This window comes from Dasypus novemcinctus, chromosome 17 (assembly GCF_030445035.2).
Source record: "Dasypus novemcinctus isolate mDasNov1 chromosome 17, mDasNov1.1.hap2, whole genome shotgun sequence".
Taxonomy (NCBI): Eukaryota; Metazoa; Chordata; class Mammalia; order Cingulata; family Dasypodidae; genus Dasypus; species Dasypus novemcinctus.
Window position 1 is genome coordinate 19,036,775 of NC_080689.1, and position 17,480 is coordinate 19,054,254.

A 17,480-nucleotide genomic window follows, 5' to 3' on the forward strand; every position below is an offset into this window, starting at 1 on the left:
TTATCTAGGGCAGGAGTTCTTAACCTTTTGTAAGTCAGGTGAAAACCACAGACCCCTTACTAAGTCCACACTGTACTGTGTAGTATTTAATATATCAATCACACCTGCACTAACATATCCCCACAAGAATAATGTTGTTGTTTTTTTAAATTTCAATTCAAGCTCATGGACCCCTGGTTAAGAATCCCTGATCTAGGGCAGGGGACAACAAACTGCATGTGGTTAAATTCAGCTCACTGTCCTATCTGTGTACATAAAATTTTATTGGAACACAGCCATACTCACAAATTTCCACAATGCTGCTTTCATGCTACCATGGCACAATTAAATAATTGTGATAAAGACCACTGGGCCTGCAAAGCTTAAAAGATTTAGTATCTGGCCCTTTTCAGAAAACTCCCTAACAAGGGGAATAAACTACTTGCTATCAAAGTAAAACTTGAGATCTGTCCATTAACTAGCTCAGGACACTGACCACCCATCCCAATTGGAATATCTAAATATAAATATTGGAACATCTGAATATTCCCTTATCCTACTTCTGTATGAGACCATTTGCCCACCCAAAATAGAGTATTTACTTACCTGCTAACTGAGCTAATCTTTAGCTCAAAAACTCACTCAGTAGAAGAGCAAAGAATGCATAAATATGCTGTTCTGTGCAATATAAGGTAAAAAAGTTGCTGCAAATAACTTAAATTGTATATAATAATGAAGCAACTCTACAGAACTACATATAATATCCTTCACATTTTAGATTCCAAATACAAAACACTTATAAAGGCACTTAAAGTAGAAAAGCTTAAGTTCAATGACTTAGGTAATATTAATTGAATTAAACAATGCAAGTTAATTTCCCTTTTGTGTTAAAAACAACATTTTCATTTTTATATACATAGAGCTGAAATCTAAAGAAAATAGCTTTCTAACATAAGTAACACCAGAATCTCTAAAAAGCAAAGACACAATGTCAAAGTACTTGGAAACTGGAAGGTGCTTACAATATTTTACAGATCTTACATTTAAGAGATGAGAAAGTTTCCATATGACAAGAAATAACAAAGGACAGAGAGCTAATTAATGGGAGGAACAGAACTAAAACCCAACAACTCAACTACCATTTCAGAACTCTTTCTACTTCATACCAAATATGAAAGATATTCCCATATTCTAAGAAAGAGTGGGGTGATGCTGAAATATTCTCGAGTTTTAAAAGTACCGTAAACATAATCCCAGGGCTACAATCCATTCAACTTAAGCAACATCTCATCTTTTTTTTTAATCAACTGTATAATACAAAAGGAAAAAAATAACTCATTTTGTAAAGCAATTCTTAAAGGATGATGAAATGAACAACCAATTAAATTGCTTAACAAATTGTTAAAGATTACAAAAAATAATAATCATTACTGGTGAAGGTTCAGTATGATGGCTACTCATATATTGCCAGTTTGGTACACTATTTCTGAAGGGTAATTTGACAATATTTTGAATGCCCTAAAAAGTTCTCTCCATTAAATCAATAATCCCATTCCCATGAACATAATTTAAAGACTATTCAAATATAGTTTAAAATTTACATACAAGGATGTCCATCCCACCATTATTTATATTTGTGAAAAATTAGAAACAACCTAATATCCAAAGAAAGAATTGGATAAATTATGGTATATTCACACAATGGAGTATTAGGCAGCCATTTAAAAACACATTTTCAAAGTTATTGGGAAGTGTTTCTAAGATAATGTGAAGTTATAAAATGGAGGGTACACAACTGTATGGTCAGGATAATCTCAGTTTTGTTACTAAGCACTCACACACAAACATATACACACACTCATACATATAAACAGCATAGACAAAGACTGAAAGGAAATACAGCAAAATATTAACAATGTTATATCTGGGTAGTGAGAATGCAGATACTTTTTTCTCTTTATACTTTTTAGTATTTTCCAAATTTTTTATAAGAATCATGTATTAGCTTTATAATCAGAAAACATTTTCAAAATTCAATTTACTTTGAGTCGATTTTGAAATTTTTAGTCTACAAAAAAGGAATAAATATCTATAGTACTCAAAAGTATATCTAAGTAATGTGAAATAAATTACTAATATGTAAGTAATTTCTATATAAACATAGGTGGGTAATTTTTAATTTGAAAAGTAATATTATTTTATCTCAATTCTTAAGTATAGAAAATTGATAATAAATAAGAAGTGCAAATCTTTAAATAAAATTGGTACAAGGCATCTAAAAGTTGTGCTATTCTTGTATAACACTGAAGATATAAATCCTCTCCAATGTAATAAAGATACCCAGGTTATAATAAGTATAATGTAGTACATGCATTATGGCCAATAATTCATAAAACACACTTTTTTTGCCAAACTGATTAGAATTGATCTATGCTTAAGAAAGAAAGTAATACAACACCATACCATTATTTTAGTTGGAAGAGCCTCACCAAAAATCATGACAAAATAATTCTTAGAAGTATAAGTGGTTTTTTCCCTTGGGTGGTTAATTTCTTGCTAAAAATTCATGTAAAAGGGTAAATTGAGTAAAGCAATGGAAAAGAAGAGCAATGCATGGTCTGCAATAATTTGAGAAACACTAAAATCACTCTTCAGTGTTTCCTCATTTGCAGACTACTGTCTATTAACAGAATCTTCGACAGTAAAGAACTACATCTACATTCTTTCACAAATCTCCAATCTTAAATCTATATTACGATATGGTATTTGACATAAAGGGATGTCACATGCAAAAAAAAAAAAAAAACTATGTAATTTTAAAAGCTAACTTTAAAATTATATGATTCTAATTTCTGTGATTAAAAAAATCACAAATATGCAAAATATAAAATATATCCTAAAATATTTTTACATAAGATCTGAGGTTTACCATTTTAACATAAAAATTCTGAGATGGAATTAATAAAAAAACAATTTTCATATATACCAGAGAGCAATAAGTTTAAATCAGACTATATTGAGTTGTGTAGCCCTTTATTAGCAACTAAAATAGAAGGTATCTGTTGTACAACATGGGTAGTAATTGTCTATAAGTGGAGATTTATTAGAATCTAATACAGGTAATTTATAAATGCAATTTCTTTATTAAAAAGCTTCCACCCTTCTTTGTGTACAATTTGCAAAACTATTCTGAAAGCGGAATATATGTGCACAAGTCTGCAAAGAGTGCAAATTTAGGATATGGTAAATGCTTTACAGGTTACTGTCAAAAATCTGTCTGCCACAATTGGGCCTTTACATTGTCGTCTTTTTTGATCAAATATTTTGATGCCGGCCTTCCTTCCACTGCCCTAAACAATAAAGCATTTTTTTAATGAGTTGAAATTAAGGAAGGACTACACCTACTAGAAAAGAACAGAAGAAAGTTCTATTAGTTTGAGGTTTCAGAATCCCCCAAAACCAGGAACAGTATCTTTGTAAGGGGTAGGCTGGGACCCAGACAGAGTATGAGTATGTGCAGGTGGCATCCCTGAGGATTCAGAACTTCAGTGGACTGTGAGTGCTCCAGCTGCATAACTCACTGAACTGTCTTGCCAGTTTCTACACTGGCTTGACTGGGCATAATTCAAAAAAGAAAAGCTCATATTCATTCCATTCTTCTGGAGCTCTGTAATAGCCTAGAAAAAGAAAAAAATTGGTTACAAGACACATCAGATGTAAAAGTGAGCATTCTCTGAACGTGTTGGGTTTAACTTTAGCACTTCATAGCTGAAGTCTAGATATCTCCTACCACCTTTCACTCTCTTCATTTGTTTCTTCAATTTCTCTTGTCATTCATATTAAATAGGAGAGAGGAGAGAGAATTCTCATTTCATTCTCTCAAAGAACTTCTCCTAATCTAGCATCTTGATAATTAAATATTAGTCATCTTTCCCCTTACCTCTCCTTGCATTTTTAAATAAGGCCACTCTTCAAAAACAAACAAACAAACCAAAAACAACTATAATCTTCCTCTCTATTCTTGAAATCAAATCTTGGCCTCTTCTATCTTGATACGTAGAAGTCTTTTGTCTGACTTCATTTAAATTTGAAATGTATATAAAATAAGTTCCTGAACTAAGAGGCATACTAGAATGTTTAATTGTGAACTGGCTCATCACTAATTCCAGAAAAATTTATTTGACTCAATTCAGACTTTTAGGAAATTAAAGACAAAACTCATCCTAAAAATACACAACTTAATATTTTTCAAATCATATTAAAATAACATCGGACTTCAAAATCCTACCCTAGATTATTCTGGACTATATTACCTTCTCCATTATTTCTCTGCCTCTTCAATCATATGAGTCCGTTGTTATCTCCTCCTCCCTTTCCTAAGTATAAACGTTCTCTCTTCTTTCTTAAAGAGTCCCACATATTCTTTCAAGAAGTCCATATGGTTTTATTCATTAGGCGAAAAACTAATGTTAAATCCCTTTCTAAAATCCAGCTGACTGAAACTTCTACCTTTTTCCAAATTCAAATAAAATAATTATCATTTTTGTTGTATAGAGAAAATATACATCATTTGTCTTGCTTTATTAAATTATGAACTTCTAAAGTTCAAGGTCAGAATCCTCCATTTGTTTTTATATAGACTAAAACTAAATAAAACAAAATTTAATAAAATCATATTTCTTGAAAGGTCACTTTGATTTATATTTGTTAAGAACACATTGGAACTGGCTGAGAGTCAAGTGAAATTATGAGTCTCTATTCTAAATAACTTTCGGTATTTAACAAAAGGTACTGACCTATATATCAATAATAACTTTATTCAAATAACCAGAACAATGGAAATCCATATTATCTTAATTAGATAGATTAGAAAGAAAACTGACTATATATACATAAAATTAAAAATAATAAGGTATCACAGATGAAAATATTTAAGATACTATGAAACATCACCAGATCAATGTTAAAATCAGGGTTCATAAGAATACTCACGTTTAATAACACCCCAATGGGATGTCTTCCACATATTGTATTATGGTATTTCTTCAAGTAATTGCTAAAAGATACAGGATCTAATTGTTCTATAATACTCATACCCTAAAAAAAAAAGACAAGAGAAGAAGAAAATGAAAAAAAAAAAGGAAAAAGGATATATCATTCCCTAATTACATTTTTAAATGTTACTTAGAAATAAACATAATTTTTCAATTAAGAAGCAAAAGAAAATGCATTAAATAAGCCCTGTGAAATATCAAACTCACTTGTCAAAGGTAATCTCATTAAAGTCAACTTTCTCTCCACCACTGTTATTAATTATCAAGAGTTGACTGTAATTTAACTATTCCCATTATATATACTTAAATAACAACAGTGCAAGGAATTTTAAATTATTAGCAATTACCTATGTACGTAATAAAAAGAAAATACCACCAGCTAAGAATATAGTTAATATATTTTAAATTAATTTAAAGCTTATGAAAGATTGATAAAAGCATAGGAAACAAAGGTCTTTTATGAATTTTAAAAACAAAAAGCTTTTTATTTCTTTTATACTTGAAATTAAAATACATTATTTTCAAGATTTTAATTCAGAATCAATTATTTTAGATAACTGTTAAAATGACCACTATATCTTGAACATTTGTTTACAATAAGTTCTGTACTCTCAAATGTTTGTAAATAATGTATTCATAATTCATTAGTACATAGGAACTTTAACTCATCTGAGTTAGGCAAATAATCATTGATTCTAACTAATTCATTCATCAACTAACTTATTTTCTTATACAGATAAAACCATTTACAGTTGTTTTCAATAATTTGGATTATCATCCCCTGGGAGACACGTAAATGGTAGTTTAACTAGGGGCTTAACTGGTATATTCTCTGTGTTATTTATTATATTTAATGTGCTTTAACAAAACAAGCACAGTGTAAAAGCACTTATAATCAGGTGAGCACCCATAATAAAAAAGTGATCTGCAAAAATGATAGTAATCATTAAGGGGCATACAAATTTTGCAGTGGTAGCATAAAAATTTAATTTTAAGAGTCTCTTTTTTCAGAATAGTCAACTCATTCATAAACGCCATCACATTTCACCACAAAATATACCTCAGTGATAGGTATCTGCATGTATAATCAACCTCCAATTGCTTGCACATCAATTAGCCATTCTCAGATTTAGACACAACCAATTTTTAATGCTAAAATTGTTTTCCTCAGCCATTAGGGGGCTTTCGGGTCAGCGCTCTCCACTGACATTTGGTAGACACGCATAAAATACAAACTAACTTAAAAGTTAAATGTCTTCCAGTAGGGTCTTCAAAGGGAAAAAAAAAGTTAAACCTAAGATAAACAAAATTTTAATGCAAAGAAATAATAATATATTTCTAAACCAAGAAAAATGCAGAGATGGGATTATAAATCTTCTGTAAATATGGATAAATCAAGATCTAACTCCCTAGGATAAATAAATAGAGGCATGAAAAGGGTAAAAAAACTTGCTTCTAATTTTTCAATCATAAATTCATTAACTACTATGGTTCATTATAGTACAATAAAAATTATACTAACAATTCTTTGAACACCCTCACATACCTACAAATTAACACAGGTATACATTATTTAAGAGAACGTTTTAATGATTCTGAATGAAGTCCAGGACAGCTTAAAGAGAATTTTACTCATTAATAAGTTATGCAACATTGAGGTTCCAATGTGCTTTCTACTATTAAAATCTCAAAGCACATTCTGAGCAAATATCATATTTAAATACTGACAAATGATGAATAATTCAAAGAGAAGAATTCTGATGATTACATTTGTTGAAGACAAATTAAAGCAAAGTAACTGGCCAAAAATTTTTATATAGAAAGATCTAAATATATAAATGTAAATAAGACATACTAAATAAAGAGTTCAAAATAAAGACATATTGGTTAAATTACAACTGGGGAAGTAAAAAAATTGAGATGACAGAAATTAAAAGATTAATTTTTTAAAACTTTAGTTCCCTAACGTGTGCTATTTACCTAGTAGAGCAAGAATCACATCCATAACGTTCAATTCTATAATAAATGTGGTGGCTGAGAGGTATGCTTTATAATTAAGAACAGAAAGAGGGAGAAATTAAGGCTTTTCTCAAGGATGTAGCTCTCCAATTATAAAATTCATTAAGTATGCAAGCAAAAACAGTAATTATAAAACTGGAGAACTGAACATCCATTTGCTAATATAGAACACTGAAAATATGCTTATATATACTTACGGTTTGGTGCTAATTATAAAATTACTAGTATCAAAATTCCAAGAAGAAGGAATTTTCTACGTGCTATTACCAAAATTTCCATAAGATACAAAAGAAAATTCTTCCCCAAATATGCCTAATTAACTTTTCTGGGACGTGGATGTGGCTCAAGTGATAGGGCCTCTACCTACCATATGGGAGGACCTGGGTTCAATCCCTGGGACCTCCAGGTGAAAAAGAAGAGAAAGCATGCCAGTGCTCGTGTGGCAAGCCAAGTGCCCATGTGGGTACCCGCGTAGTGAGCCAAGTGCCCACGCAAGTGAGTCATGCAGCAAGATGATGATGCAACCAGAGAGACGAAGTGGGGGAAGCGGACTTGGCCCAATGGATAGGGCATCTGCATACCACATGGGAGGTCTAAGGTTCAAACCCCAGGCCTCCTTGACCCATGCGCAGTGCTGATGCACACAAGGAGTGCCCTGCCATGCAGGGGTGTCCCTGCGTAGGGGAGCCCCACGCGCAAGTAGTGTGCCCCGTAAGGAGAGCTGCCCAGCACGAAAGAAAGTGCAGCCTGCCCAAGAATGGCGCCGTACACATGGAGAGCTGACACAACAAGATGATGCAACAAAAAGAAACACAGATTCCCAGCGCCACTGATAAGGATAGAAGCAGTCACAGAAGAACACACAGCAAATGGACACAGAGAGCAGACAAGGGGGGGCGGGATTTAAAAAAAAAAAAGAGAGAGAGATGAAGGGGGAGAGTCAAGGTGAAGCACAGCAGAGACCAGGATCTGAGGTGGTACAATTGACAGGGAACCTCTCTCCACATCAGAGGTCCCCAGGACTGAATCCCTCTGAATCATAGAAGAGAAAGATGAGAAGACCAAAAAAAGAGAGAGAGAAAGAAACAGACAGAAGATCACACAGTGAATGGACACAAACATCAAAAACAGCAGGGCAGGGGAAGGGGAGGGGAAGGAGAAAAAACAAACAAAAAACCTTTTCTATTACTTAGAAATCCTGGAAGATATGATGACTGAGTCTAAAATTCAGGAAATGAAAAAACTTACTTAGGGCCTAGTATAATGAGAATTTGATTACTCACATGAATTTAACCTAAGATGAAAGAGCCTTAAGACATAAAGCAGACACTATAAGCACCAAAAGCCAATCCATCACAGTATGGGTTACTGAGAATTTGGCAGCTTCAGGAGGAAATCCTCAGACTGAAAGTTAACCTCTCCTATCTTTAGAGAAGAAATCTTTCAGCATCATACTGACACACAAGTAATGGGAGAAGGCTTATGATATTAAATCCCCAGTGGCAATACTAAACTGAAGATGCAGTTTTAACTAACAGACTTGCAAACTCAAGACTCATGTAAGACAACAAAGATGAGTGAATATCTTCTCTTTGAAAAAGAAGCTCATCTACTACATATAATAAAACAGTCATTTTTCTATTACCCCCAGAAATAAATCTTTCCCAAAAGTATCAAACAGAAAGGAGCAACAAAAACATTTTTAGAGGCCTCTAAGAATTAAGAATTAGATACATGTCTTTTAATGATGAGCACATAGTTAATCACACTATTATCAAATCATTAGAACTGTGTTTGGCCTTGCTTTTTAAAGTCTGGCTAAATATTTATGCTGGAGGGGTGAGTATACATTTAGGGAAGCAGGGTGGGAAAAGGAAATTTTCTGGTTTCTCCTTGAGGTGTTAAGATAAAATCCTGTAATGAAGAAATTTTTGGAAAAAATCACCCTAAAGATAACAGTGCTAAGAAGTAATGTACTGGGAAGCGGACTTGGCCCAGTGGTTAGGGCGTCTGTCTACAACATGGGAGGTCCGCAGTTCAAACCCCGGGCCTCCTTGACCTGTGTGGAGCTGGCCCATGCGCAGTGCTGATACGCCCAAGGAGTGCTGTGCCACGCAGGGGTGTCCCCCGTGTAGGGGAGCCCCACGCGCAAGAAGTGCACCCTGTAAGGAGAGCCACCCGGTGCTAAAGAAAGTGCAGCCTGTCTAAGAATGGCGCCACCCACACAGAGAGCTGACACAAGATGACGCAACAAAAAGAAACACAGATTCCCATGCCACTGACAACAGAAGCGGACAAAGAACACACAGCAAATAGACACAGAGAACAGACAATGGGGGGGGGAATAAATAAATAAATCTTTAAAAAAAAAAAAAGAAGTAATGTACTAATCAAGGTTTAGCTTATAGAGAATGATATAAAACCTAATAAAGACTACTAAAGAAGCTATTGGCCCAAGCTGAAGAGATAGAAGTATGAGTTGACAAATATGAATAATTTCTACTTTCAAAAGAGTAAGAAAGAAAAAAGAAGAGTAGCTGAAACTCAAATAAAATGAAATGACTACTAGTAAGTTTAGAGGGAATCAAAGTTATAATGGATGATGACAATGGTATTTTCAGTTTCTTTCTGTCAAATCATAAATAACTTGTCAATGTACTTAATGAAATTGCTGTTCTATACCCAAAACAGGGGTGCAGAAAAAAAATGATAGCAAATGATATCCTGAAATATTTGTAAAATATTTATTTATATGTATGCCTACTATTTCAAGTAAGTAATCTAAAGCTCAAAATATCAATGTGCTTCTAAATGTAAAAGCCAAGACCATAAAGATCTTGGAAGACAATGAAGGGAAGCATTTATAAGATATTGTATTAGGAAATGGTTTCATGAACTTCATACCCAAAGCATGAGCAACAAAAGAAAAAATAAATAGGACCTCCTCAAAATTAAAAACTTTTGCATCTCAAAAGAGTTTGCCAAGAAAGTGAAAAGACAGCCTACCCAATAGGAGAAAATATTTGGTAACCATGCATGTGATAGGAGCCTAACATCCAGCATATATAAAGAAATCCTATACCCCAAAAATAAAGACAAACAACCCATTTAAGAAATGGACAAATGATTTGAATAGACACTTCTTCAAAGAAGAAATTCAAATGGCTAAAAAGTACATGAAAAGATGCTGAACATCACTAGCTATTAGGGAAATGCAAATCAAAAGTACAATGAGATACCATCTTATACCTATTAGACTGGCATCTATTAAAAAAACAGAGGACTGCAAGTGCTGGAGAGGATGTGGAAGAATGGGAACCCTCATCCACTGCTGGTGGGAATGCAAAATGGTGCAACCATTGTGGAGGACAGTCTGGTGGTTCCTCAAAAAACTAACTATAGATTTGCCATATGATCGCCGTATGATCCAGCAATCCCACTACTGGGTATATTACCCTGCAGAATTGAAAGCAGGGACATGAACAGATATATGCACACCGATGTTCATAGCAGCACTATTCACTATTGCCAAAAGTTGGAAACAATCCAAATGTCCATCAACAGATAAACTGATAAGCAAACTCTGGTGTACACATACAATGGAATATTACTCAGCTGTAAGAAGGAATATAGTATTAACACATGGGGTAACATGGATGAACCTTGAAGACCTTGTGTTGAGTGAAGCAAGCTAGGCATTGAAGGACAAATATTACATCACCTCACTGATATGAATTAAGCAAACTGAGCAGATTCACAGAGCTAGAGTCTGGAAGACAAATTTACAGGAGACTGAAAGGGAGTAGAGAGTTGTGAGCCAGTGCCCATATGGGCAAAATCTTTAAGGTGGAAGGGTGTAGTTGTACAGTGGATGGGCATGACAGTGGTGCAGTGATGCTATTGGGATGTACAGGGCTGGCCTGTGAGGAGGGTAGGCAGGGGGGTCTTGCACTGTCCATGTAACTGGGGGGAGGGTCAGCAGAGGGAGCAGATGAACTCCAGGGATTTGTGGGTATGTGGTTGAAACCACAATGCTGGGAATGTTTTGGTTTTGTTTTGTTTTTGGTTAGCACAGCCTGGGAAGGGGAGGGTTACTAGTTTACAATGTTGGATGTGGGTGGCATGTGGGACAGAGTGCACCTGGGGCTGGCTTCTAGGAAGTATGTGACTGTTCATCCTGTCAGTGTGTTGTATCAACGTGTGCAGACCCACACAATGAATAGAAAGGTGTTGGACTCCTGGGGAGTCCTGCTATGTTCTCAAATAGAGGAGCAGGAGTCTCTTGAGAGCACAGGCAGTGCCTAATAGGGGAGGACAGGTCAGTATGTGAAGCCCTCAATGTTGTTGCAAGTAACTATGAATCTAATTCTTCAAGGAGTGAAACTTGGTGATTGCCATGAGTCCTGAGGGAAAGGGAAGGGGGGAATAGAATAGATGGAAAATGGGGCATTTTGGGGCATTGGAACTGTTCTATATGATCTTGCAATGATGGATACAGGGCATGTTAAACTTTGTCAAAATTTATAAACGAGTATGTTTAAAAAACAAAAAATCGATGACTTAAAATACTTTCTATTCTGACTCAAGTACTGAAATTGCAGAGCACTAATTACAAGAGAAAAAGTGGTCCATAGTCAATAATCCCAAGATGACTTTTCAGTTTGCCTTTACATATATTTTTTTCTTTATGTATGTGTTCCTTTTTCTCACAATTAATTTCCAAAATTTTCAAATGCTAAAGATATAAACAGGGAAGTGGACTTGGCCCAATGGATAGGGCATCCACCTAGCACATGGGAGGTCCATGGTTCAAACCCCAGGCCTCCTTGACCCGTGTGGAGTTGGCCCATGCGCAGTGCTGATGCACGCAAGGAGTGCCATGCCATGCAGGGGTGTCCCCCGCGTACAGGAGCCCAACACACAAGGAGTGCACCCCATCAGGAGAGCTGCCCAGCGTGAAGGAAAGTGCAGCCTGCCCAAGAATGGCGCCACACACACAGAGAGCTGACACAACAAGATGATGCAACAAAAAGAAACACAGATTCCCGGTCCGCTGATAAGATAGTAGCAGACACAGAAGAACACACAGTGAATGGACACAGAGCATACAACTGGGGGGTAAGGGAAGAGGAGAGAAATAAATAAAAAATAAAATCTTTTGAAAAAAAGATATAAACATTTTGCAACAAGAGAGATTACTATTTTACTTTTACTTTTGGAACTCAGAAGCAATTTTATTTTCTACTGTCTAAATAAATACATTTTTAATAAGACTTTTCTGATAACAAAAATAAAGGGCCAAACAACCAACATACAAATTCTGAAGATAAAATCCAAAACTTTTTATATTTTAAAATAATCTTTACATTTATCATAATTTCAAAATATATACGTATTGCAATTCAGCATTGCTAACATTTTTGCAATATTTATAAAGAAAACCATTCGACTCTATTTGCTCTGGGAAGACTGCAGATAAAAACTAAGATATTGATTCTCAAGTGAATAAATTATTTATAACATCAATAATTAGAAAAGGAATATGCAAAAGGATAGTCATGATCTGATTATATAAATCAATTAAAACAGCACATTATAATAGTCTGCCTAAGTAAGTGTGTATATATTCAGATATATGTATATATACCTACACATTCATGAGTATATGTGTAGGTAGAGTCAATCATTCTTATTATTTTGGTCCAATTATTCTAACTCCTGAAACTGGGATGTAAATTAAATGAACAGCATAATAAAATAATAGTGAGCCACTTAAAAATTCTGTATATAGAAATGTTTCAATAAATGGACTAAAAAATCGACTCCAAGTCAAAATTTATACCAAATGTTAAATTCAAGCACATTAATAGGAAGCAAATACTTTATATTTAATGATTCTGGACATCTCAAGTTAGGTATTGCAGATTTAGAAGTCAACTTGAAGCTCATTGTTTCTACTGACAAGAGAATAATCTTTGATGTATACACCTTATTGTTCTTTTAATTAAAAACTTATAGCTTCACAGACTTAGAAAGCTAGCAGAGAAGACAACAATTTCAGGAGAAGTTTTGAAAACTATGCTAATGGGTAACTGTGACTCCTTCTGCTCTGCCTCAAGGTAAGAAACCAGGGTCAATCTTAGATAAGCCAAGGAAGACAAAGCCAGTCTTCTTCATAGCTAACAATCAAAACAGATAGAAAAAAGTCTTAAAAATTGTAAAATTTGGATGTTTATACAACAGAATAACAAGGAAGAGTAAATTAAGTGTTTAAACATGATCACGATTCCAGAGTTCCAAAGTATGCTATCTTCAGTGACCAAAGCACCAGATAAACCAGTGCTTTGAGGAAAACATCTCCCCTGTGCTAACTGCACCAATTCACTGATTTATAAATTCGGACATTTGAAAAAGGCGTGGCTTGCCTGATTAATGTTATTTAAAGAGCTGAATGGAAAACAAGAGAAGATGGATAAAAGTTTTTGTTCCACTTCAACAGATCAGGAGCCATAGTAGGCTAGCAGTTATCAGTTCAAGTTTGCCTACAAAGCTATTTTAGGAATAAAGATGTTGGGATTCCTTATATACATCTGAATGGGGATCTGAAGGGGTGGATGGTATGGGCAATTCTTATTTTGAAAACACTCCACAGACACATTTCAGTTGTAAAGACAATATTGAGAATTGCTAGAGCAGGCAACATCATCTGTGCCCTGGTTTAATTACATCTACATGTTCAGAGCTCTCAAACGTATTTCCAGACCAGACCATTTCTCTATCTCTAAATCAATACAGCAAACCCAGAAACACAGACCTGGTGATTCAATTTCAGAAGAAATCTCAAATCTATATACTTTCTTTCCATCTCCACTATCACTGCCACTATTATCTTTGCCTGGAACCACTGCAAAAGCCTGTCTTGCTTCTATTGCTCCCATTCTCCACACAATGACCAGAGAGATCTTTAAAAGTATCTGACATCTAAATTTCTGGATTATAAACCCCTGCATTATCTGATCCCCACCTACCTCTTTTACCACAAACTTGCACCACTCTTTCCTTTATCCACTATATTCCTGCAATACTGGCCTTTTTTCTTTTCTTCGGAGACACCAGCATCTTTCCCATCTTAAAGTCTTTATACTGGCGATTCATTCTGCCTAGAATGCTCTTCCCTCTGATCTTCACTTGGCTTACCTCTTATCATTCAGATCATAGTTTAGACGCTCCTCTTCAAGGAAGTCTTTCTCCTACCACTCAATCCAAAGTAGTCTCAAATCATTTACCACCTCAAAATCCTTTTAATATTTTTTGCATGGCACACATCACTACTCAAAACTGATTTACACATTTCCTTAACGTATCTCTCCTCCCATTAGAATAAATGCTGCTGTGAGAGCAGAGGCCATGTCTACTTGTTCATTGCCTTATCTCCACCAGTGTCCAGGATGGCAGAGGCACTCAAAAATAACTGGCGAAATGAAAATCCAAATGCCTACCTAATGACTTGATATCTACACTTGGATGTTTCAAAGTCAACAGCAAATATAACATATATCCTAAATAGACTTTATGATCTTCCCCTCACAAACAAAACAAAACAAAACAAAACAAAACAAAACAAAACACTGGTCTTCTTTTCTTGTGCTTCCTACCTAAGTGAATAGTGACACTTCCTTCACCCCCCAAATTCAATCTAGCTCTAAGTTCCATCATCAATTTACTTGCTACACAAGTAAATACATCCACTTGTAGCCCTCTCCTCTACTGTCACCACACCACCCTCTGTCTAAATTACCATCGTTTCTTACCTGGACTACCTAACTGGTCTTACATAACTCCTCCCGCCTATTTCCAATCCATTTATTACATTGTAGCCATATGATCTTGTATTCAAATATAACCTAATCTTATCACTTTCCTAATTAAAATCCATTAAACAGGGGAGAGGGTGTGCCTGCATCCCATATAAGAGGTCCTGGGCTCAATCCCAGGTACCTAAAAAAAATCCTTTAAACAGCCTGTTCTAAATTCTCTAGCTTTATCTCTCACCTCTATCTCCATCCACCATCCATCCATCCATCCATCCGACAAATATATATTAAGTGTCCACTGAAAGGCAATGGAATTCAAAATAGACAAAATACTTGCCCCTCAAGAAGTTTACATTTTAATATTGGAAGCAGTCACCAAACCGACCAACAAAGAGATAAGTCACATAATAATAAATACTGTAAAGAAAATAAAGCAGGGTAAGGTCATAGAACAAATGTTCACATAGGGGCATAATGGAAGATCATGGGCACATTTTTTTTGTTGGGATTCAGTGGAAAGGGTCAAAGGATATTGTCTGTCTGGAAAGAAGAATCTGAGATCTGCAATCCCACACACAGAGAATTATTCTCTGTTCGATAGGACTTTTCACATGTCCATGTAAGTGAAAAATCTATTTATAACTATCTACAACTTAATTCAATTTTATTAAAAAACCACACAAATAATGTTTGCATTTTAATATACAGTTGATTTTCAGGAATGGAACTATCAAGAAAATTGAGGGAAGAACGTACTTTGTTCTGCTCATAACTTACTAAGAATTTATCATTTTGGAAAATCAAGTCACCCAGCAATGCCACTTAGTAATTTGAGTCACAAATTTTAGATACTTATATAAGCATGTATTGATAGCTGTTGCATTAAATGATACTATGCATAAACATCTAATGATTTCATTATGTCTTCTCATATAGTTGTGTCTGGGCATTTATATCCTTAAATATATATATTGCTTTATTATAAATTACTTTCTGTCATTTCCCTTATTACAATTATGGAATTCATTTTTAAAATTATATGAATATGAAGATATTCATTAATTCATTCCATAAATATATGTTCTACTCACTACTCTACACATTTTGTCTACATCAGTAAATAAACCAAATATACTGACTAAAGCACAATAAATATATAAATAATTTAACTTGTTACCAAAAAGTGGAGGGGGGTTGGGTAAGGGGGATTTAGAGTGCTGGAGGAAGGGGTGTGTGGGATATAAAATTAAATAGGGTAGTCAGTACGTCCCATTGGAAGGGTGAGACTTAGCAGAGACTTAAGGGAATTGAGTGAGACAGTCAAGTGCAACAAAGAACAAAAGTCCCAAGCTGAGTACATACAAGGCATTTTCAAGTAACAGTGGAGAGACCAGTGTGTCCACAAGAGAATGACTTGTATTCTGAGTAGGGAAAAAGAGTAACATGATCTGATTTAGGTTTTAAAAGGATTGCTCTAGTTCCTACTTTAAGCACTTGAGACTGAAGAAGACAAGTGTAGACAGGAAACAGGAAGGATAGAGCTGCTATCAACTGAAATGGGAAAGATGATTAGTAGAGCAGGTTTTTGTGGGGAGAAAATTAGGAATTCAATTTTGGATGTGTTTAGTTTGAGCTGTTTATTAGACATCCAAGTGAAGATACCAAGCAAGTAGCTGGGTATATGTGGAATTTGAGAGAGTAGCCCCTCCTGGAAGAATTCTTGCTGTTTTTGGTGGAAATAGTGTTGCTTTTACATAAAACAGAGCCAACTTTCCAAAATACACTGTCTAGGAAGGCTTTATTTACTTTGTGACTTTATTTTGATTAACCATACAGAAAATAATTTTAATGAGAAGGTAAATTTTATACACATACCACTAATTATTTATATTTCACATATATACAAGCCTTACCTCCTTATAGAGATTCTTTCCTAAATGAAAAACCAGAAAGTTGAGAAAGTGAACTACAGCAGAAATCTCAATCTTTAAGATCATGTGATAATTCAGCTGATAAAATTTTGAGAGGAAAATCTCTCCAGTACCTTAAATTCACTTACTAATGTTATTGAGAATTTTGAAGCTGATCTCAGGTTCCATTTTTTAAAAAAGTCTTCCTTTGACTATGCTTTCCTGCATCTTCTCATCCCCCAAACAAATTAACACTCAATACTAATCCTGACTTTCACCATCAAACTTGTAGAAATATTTTTTTATCACTAGGTCTTCATATCCTCACTCCAATTTACCTTCTAATCTTAAATTACTCTTTTGAAACTTCCTCTTAAAATTCTTTAAATTAATCTCTCTGTAGCAAATGATATTTTCCCTCTCTCTTTGTTAAAGATCTCTCCTCTCTGTGTTGTCATTCACACTCAATTTTTCCCTAAGCAGAATTTTTTGTTCGTTCATATGTTCACTGGCTTAATGCAGCTATGTCTCAAGGTTGTGACCTAACTCCTCTTTTCTTCGTACTCTCTGTACTCTCTCTCTGGACAATGACATTAACAATCATTTTTTCCATCTACCACTCATACATCAATGACTTCAAAACATTTATCTCCATCTAGACCTAACTTCATGTTCTAAACCAACACAGCCCAATAAAAATATAA

At 34.7% G+C, this 17,480-nt stretch overlaps 1 protein-coding gene across 1 annotated transcript in view; it reads right to left on the reverse strand.

Annotated features, from left to right (window-relative positions):
- Positions 1-1,251: 1,251 nt before the first annotated feature.
- Positions 1,252-17,480, reverse strand: part of MEMO1 (mediator of cell motility 1) — a 138,603-nt gene continuing 122,374 nt past the window's right edge. Inside the window, exons 8-9 of the mRNA XM_058278350.2 lie at positions 4,972-5,076; positions 1,252-3,656 (exon numbers count right to left, since the gene is read on the reverse strand). Coding sequence (XP_058134333.1) covers positions 3,525-3,656; positions 4,972-5,076 — 237 coding nt within the window. The 3' untranslated portion in view covers positions 1,252-3,524. The remainder of the gene's footprint in view (positions 3,657-4,971; positions 5,077-17,480) is intronic.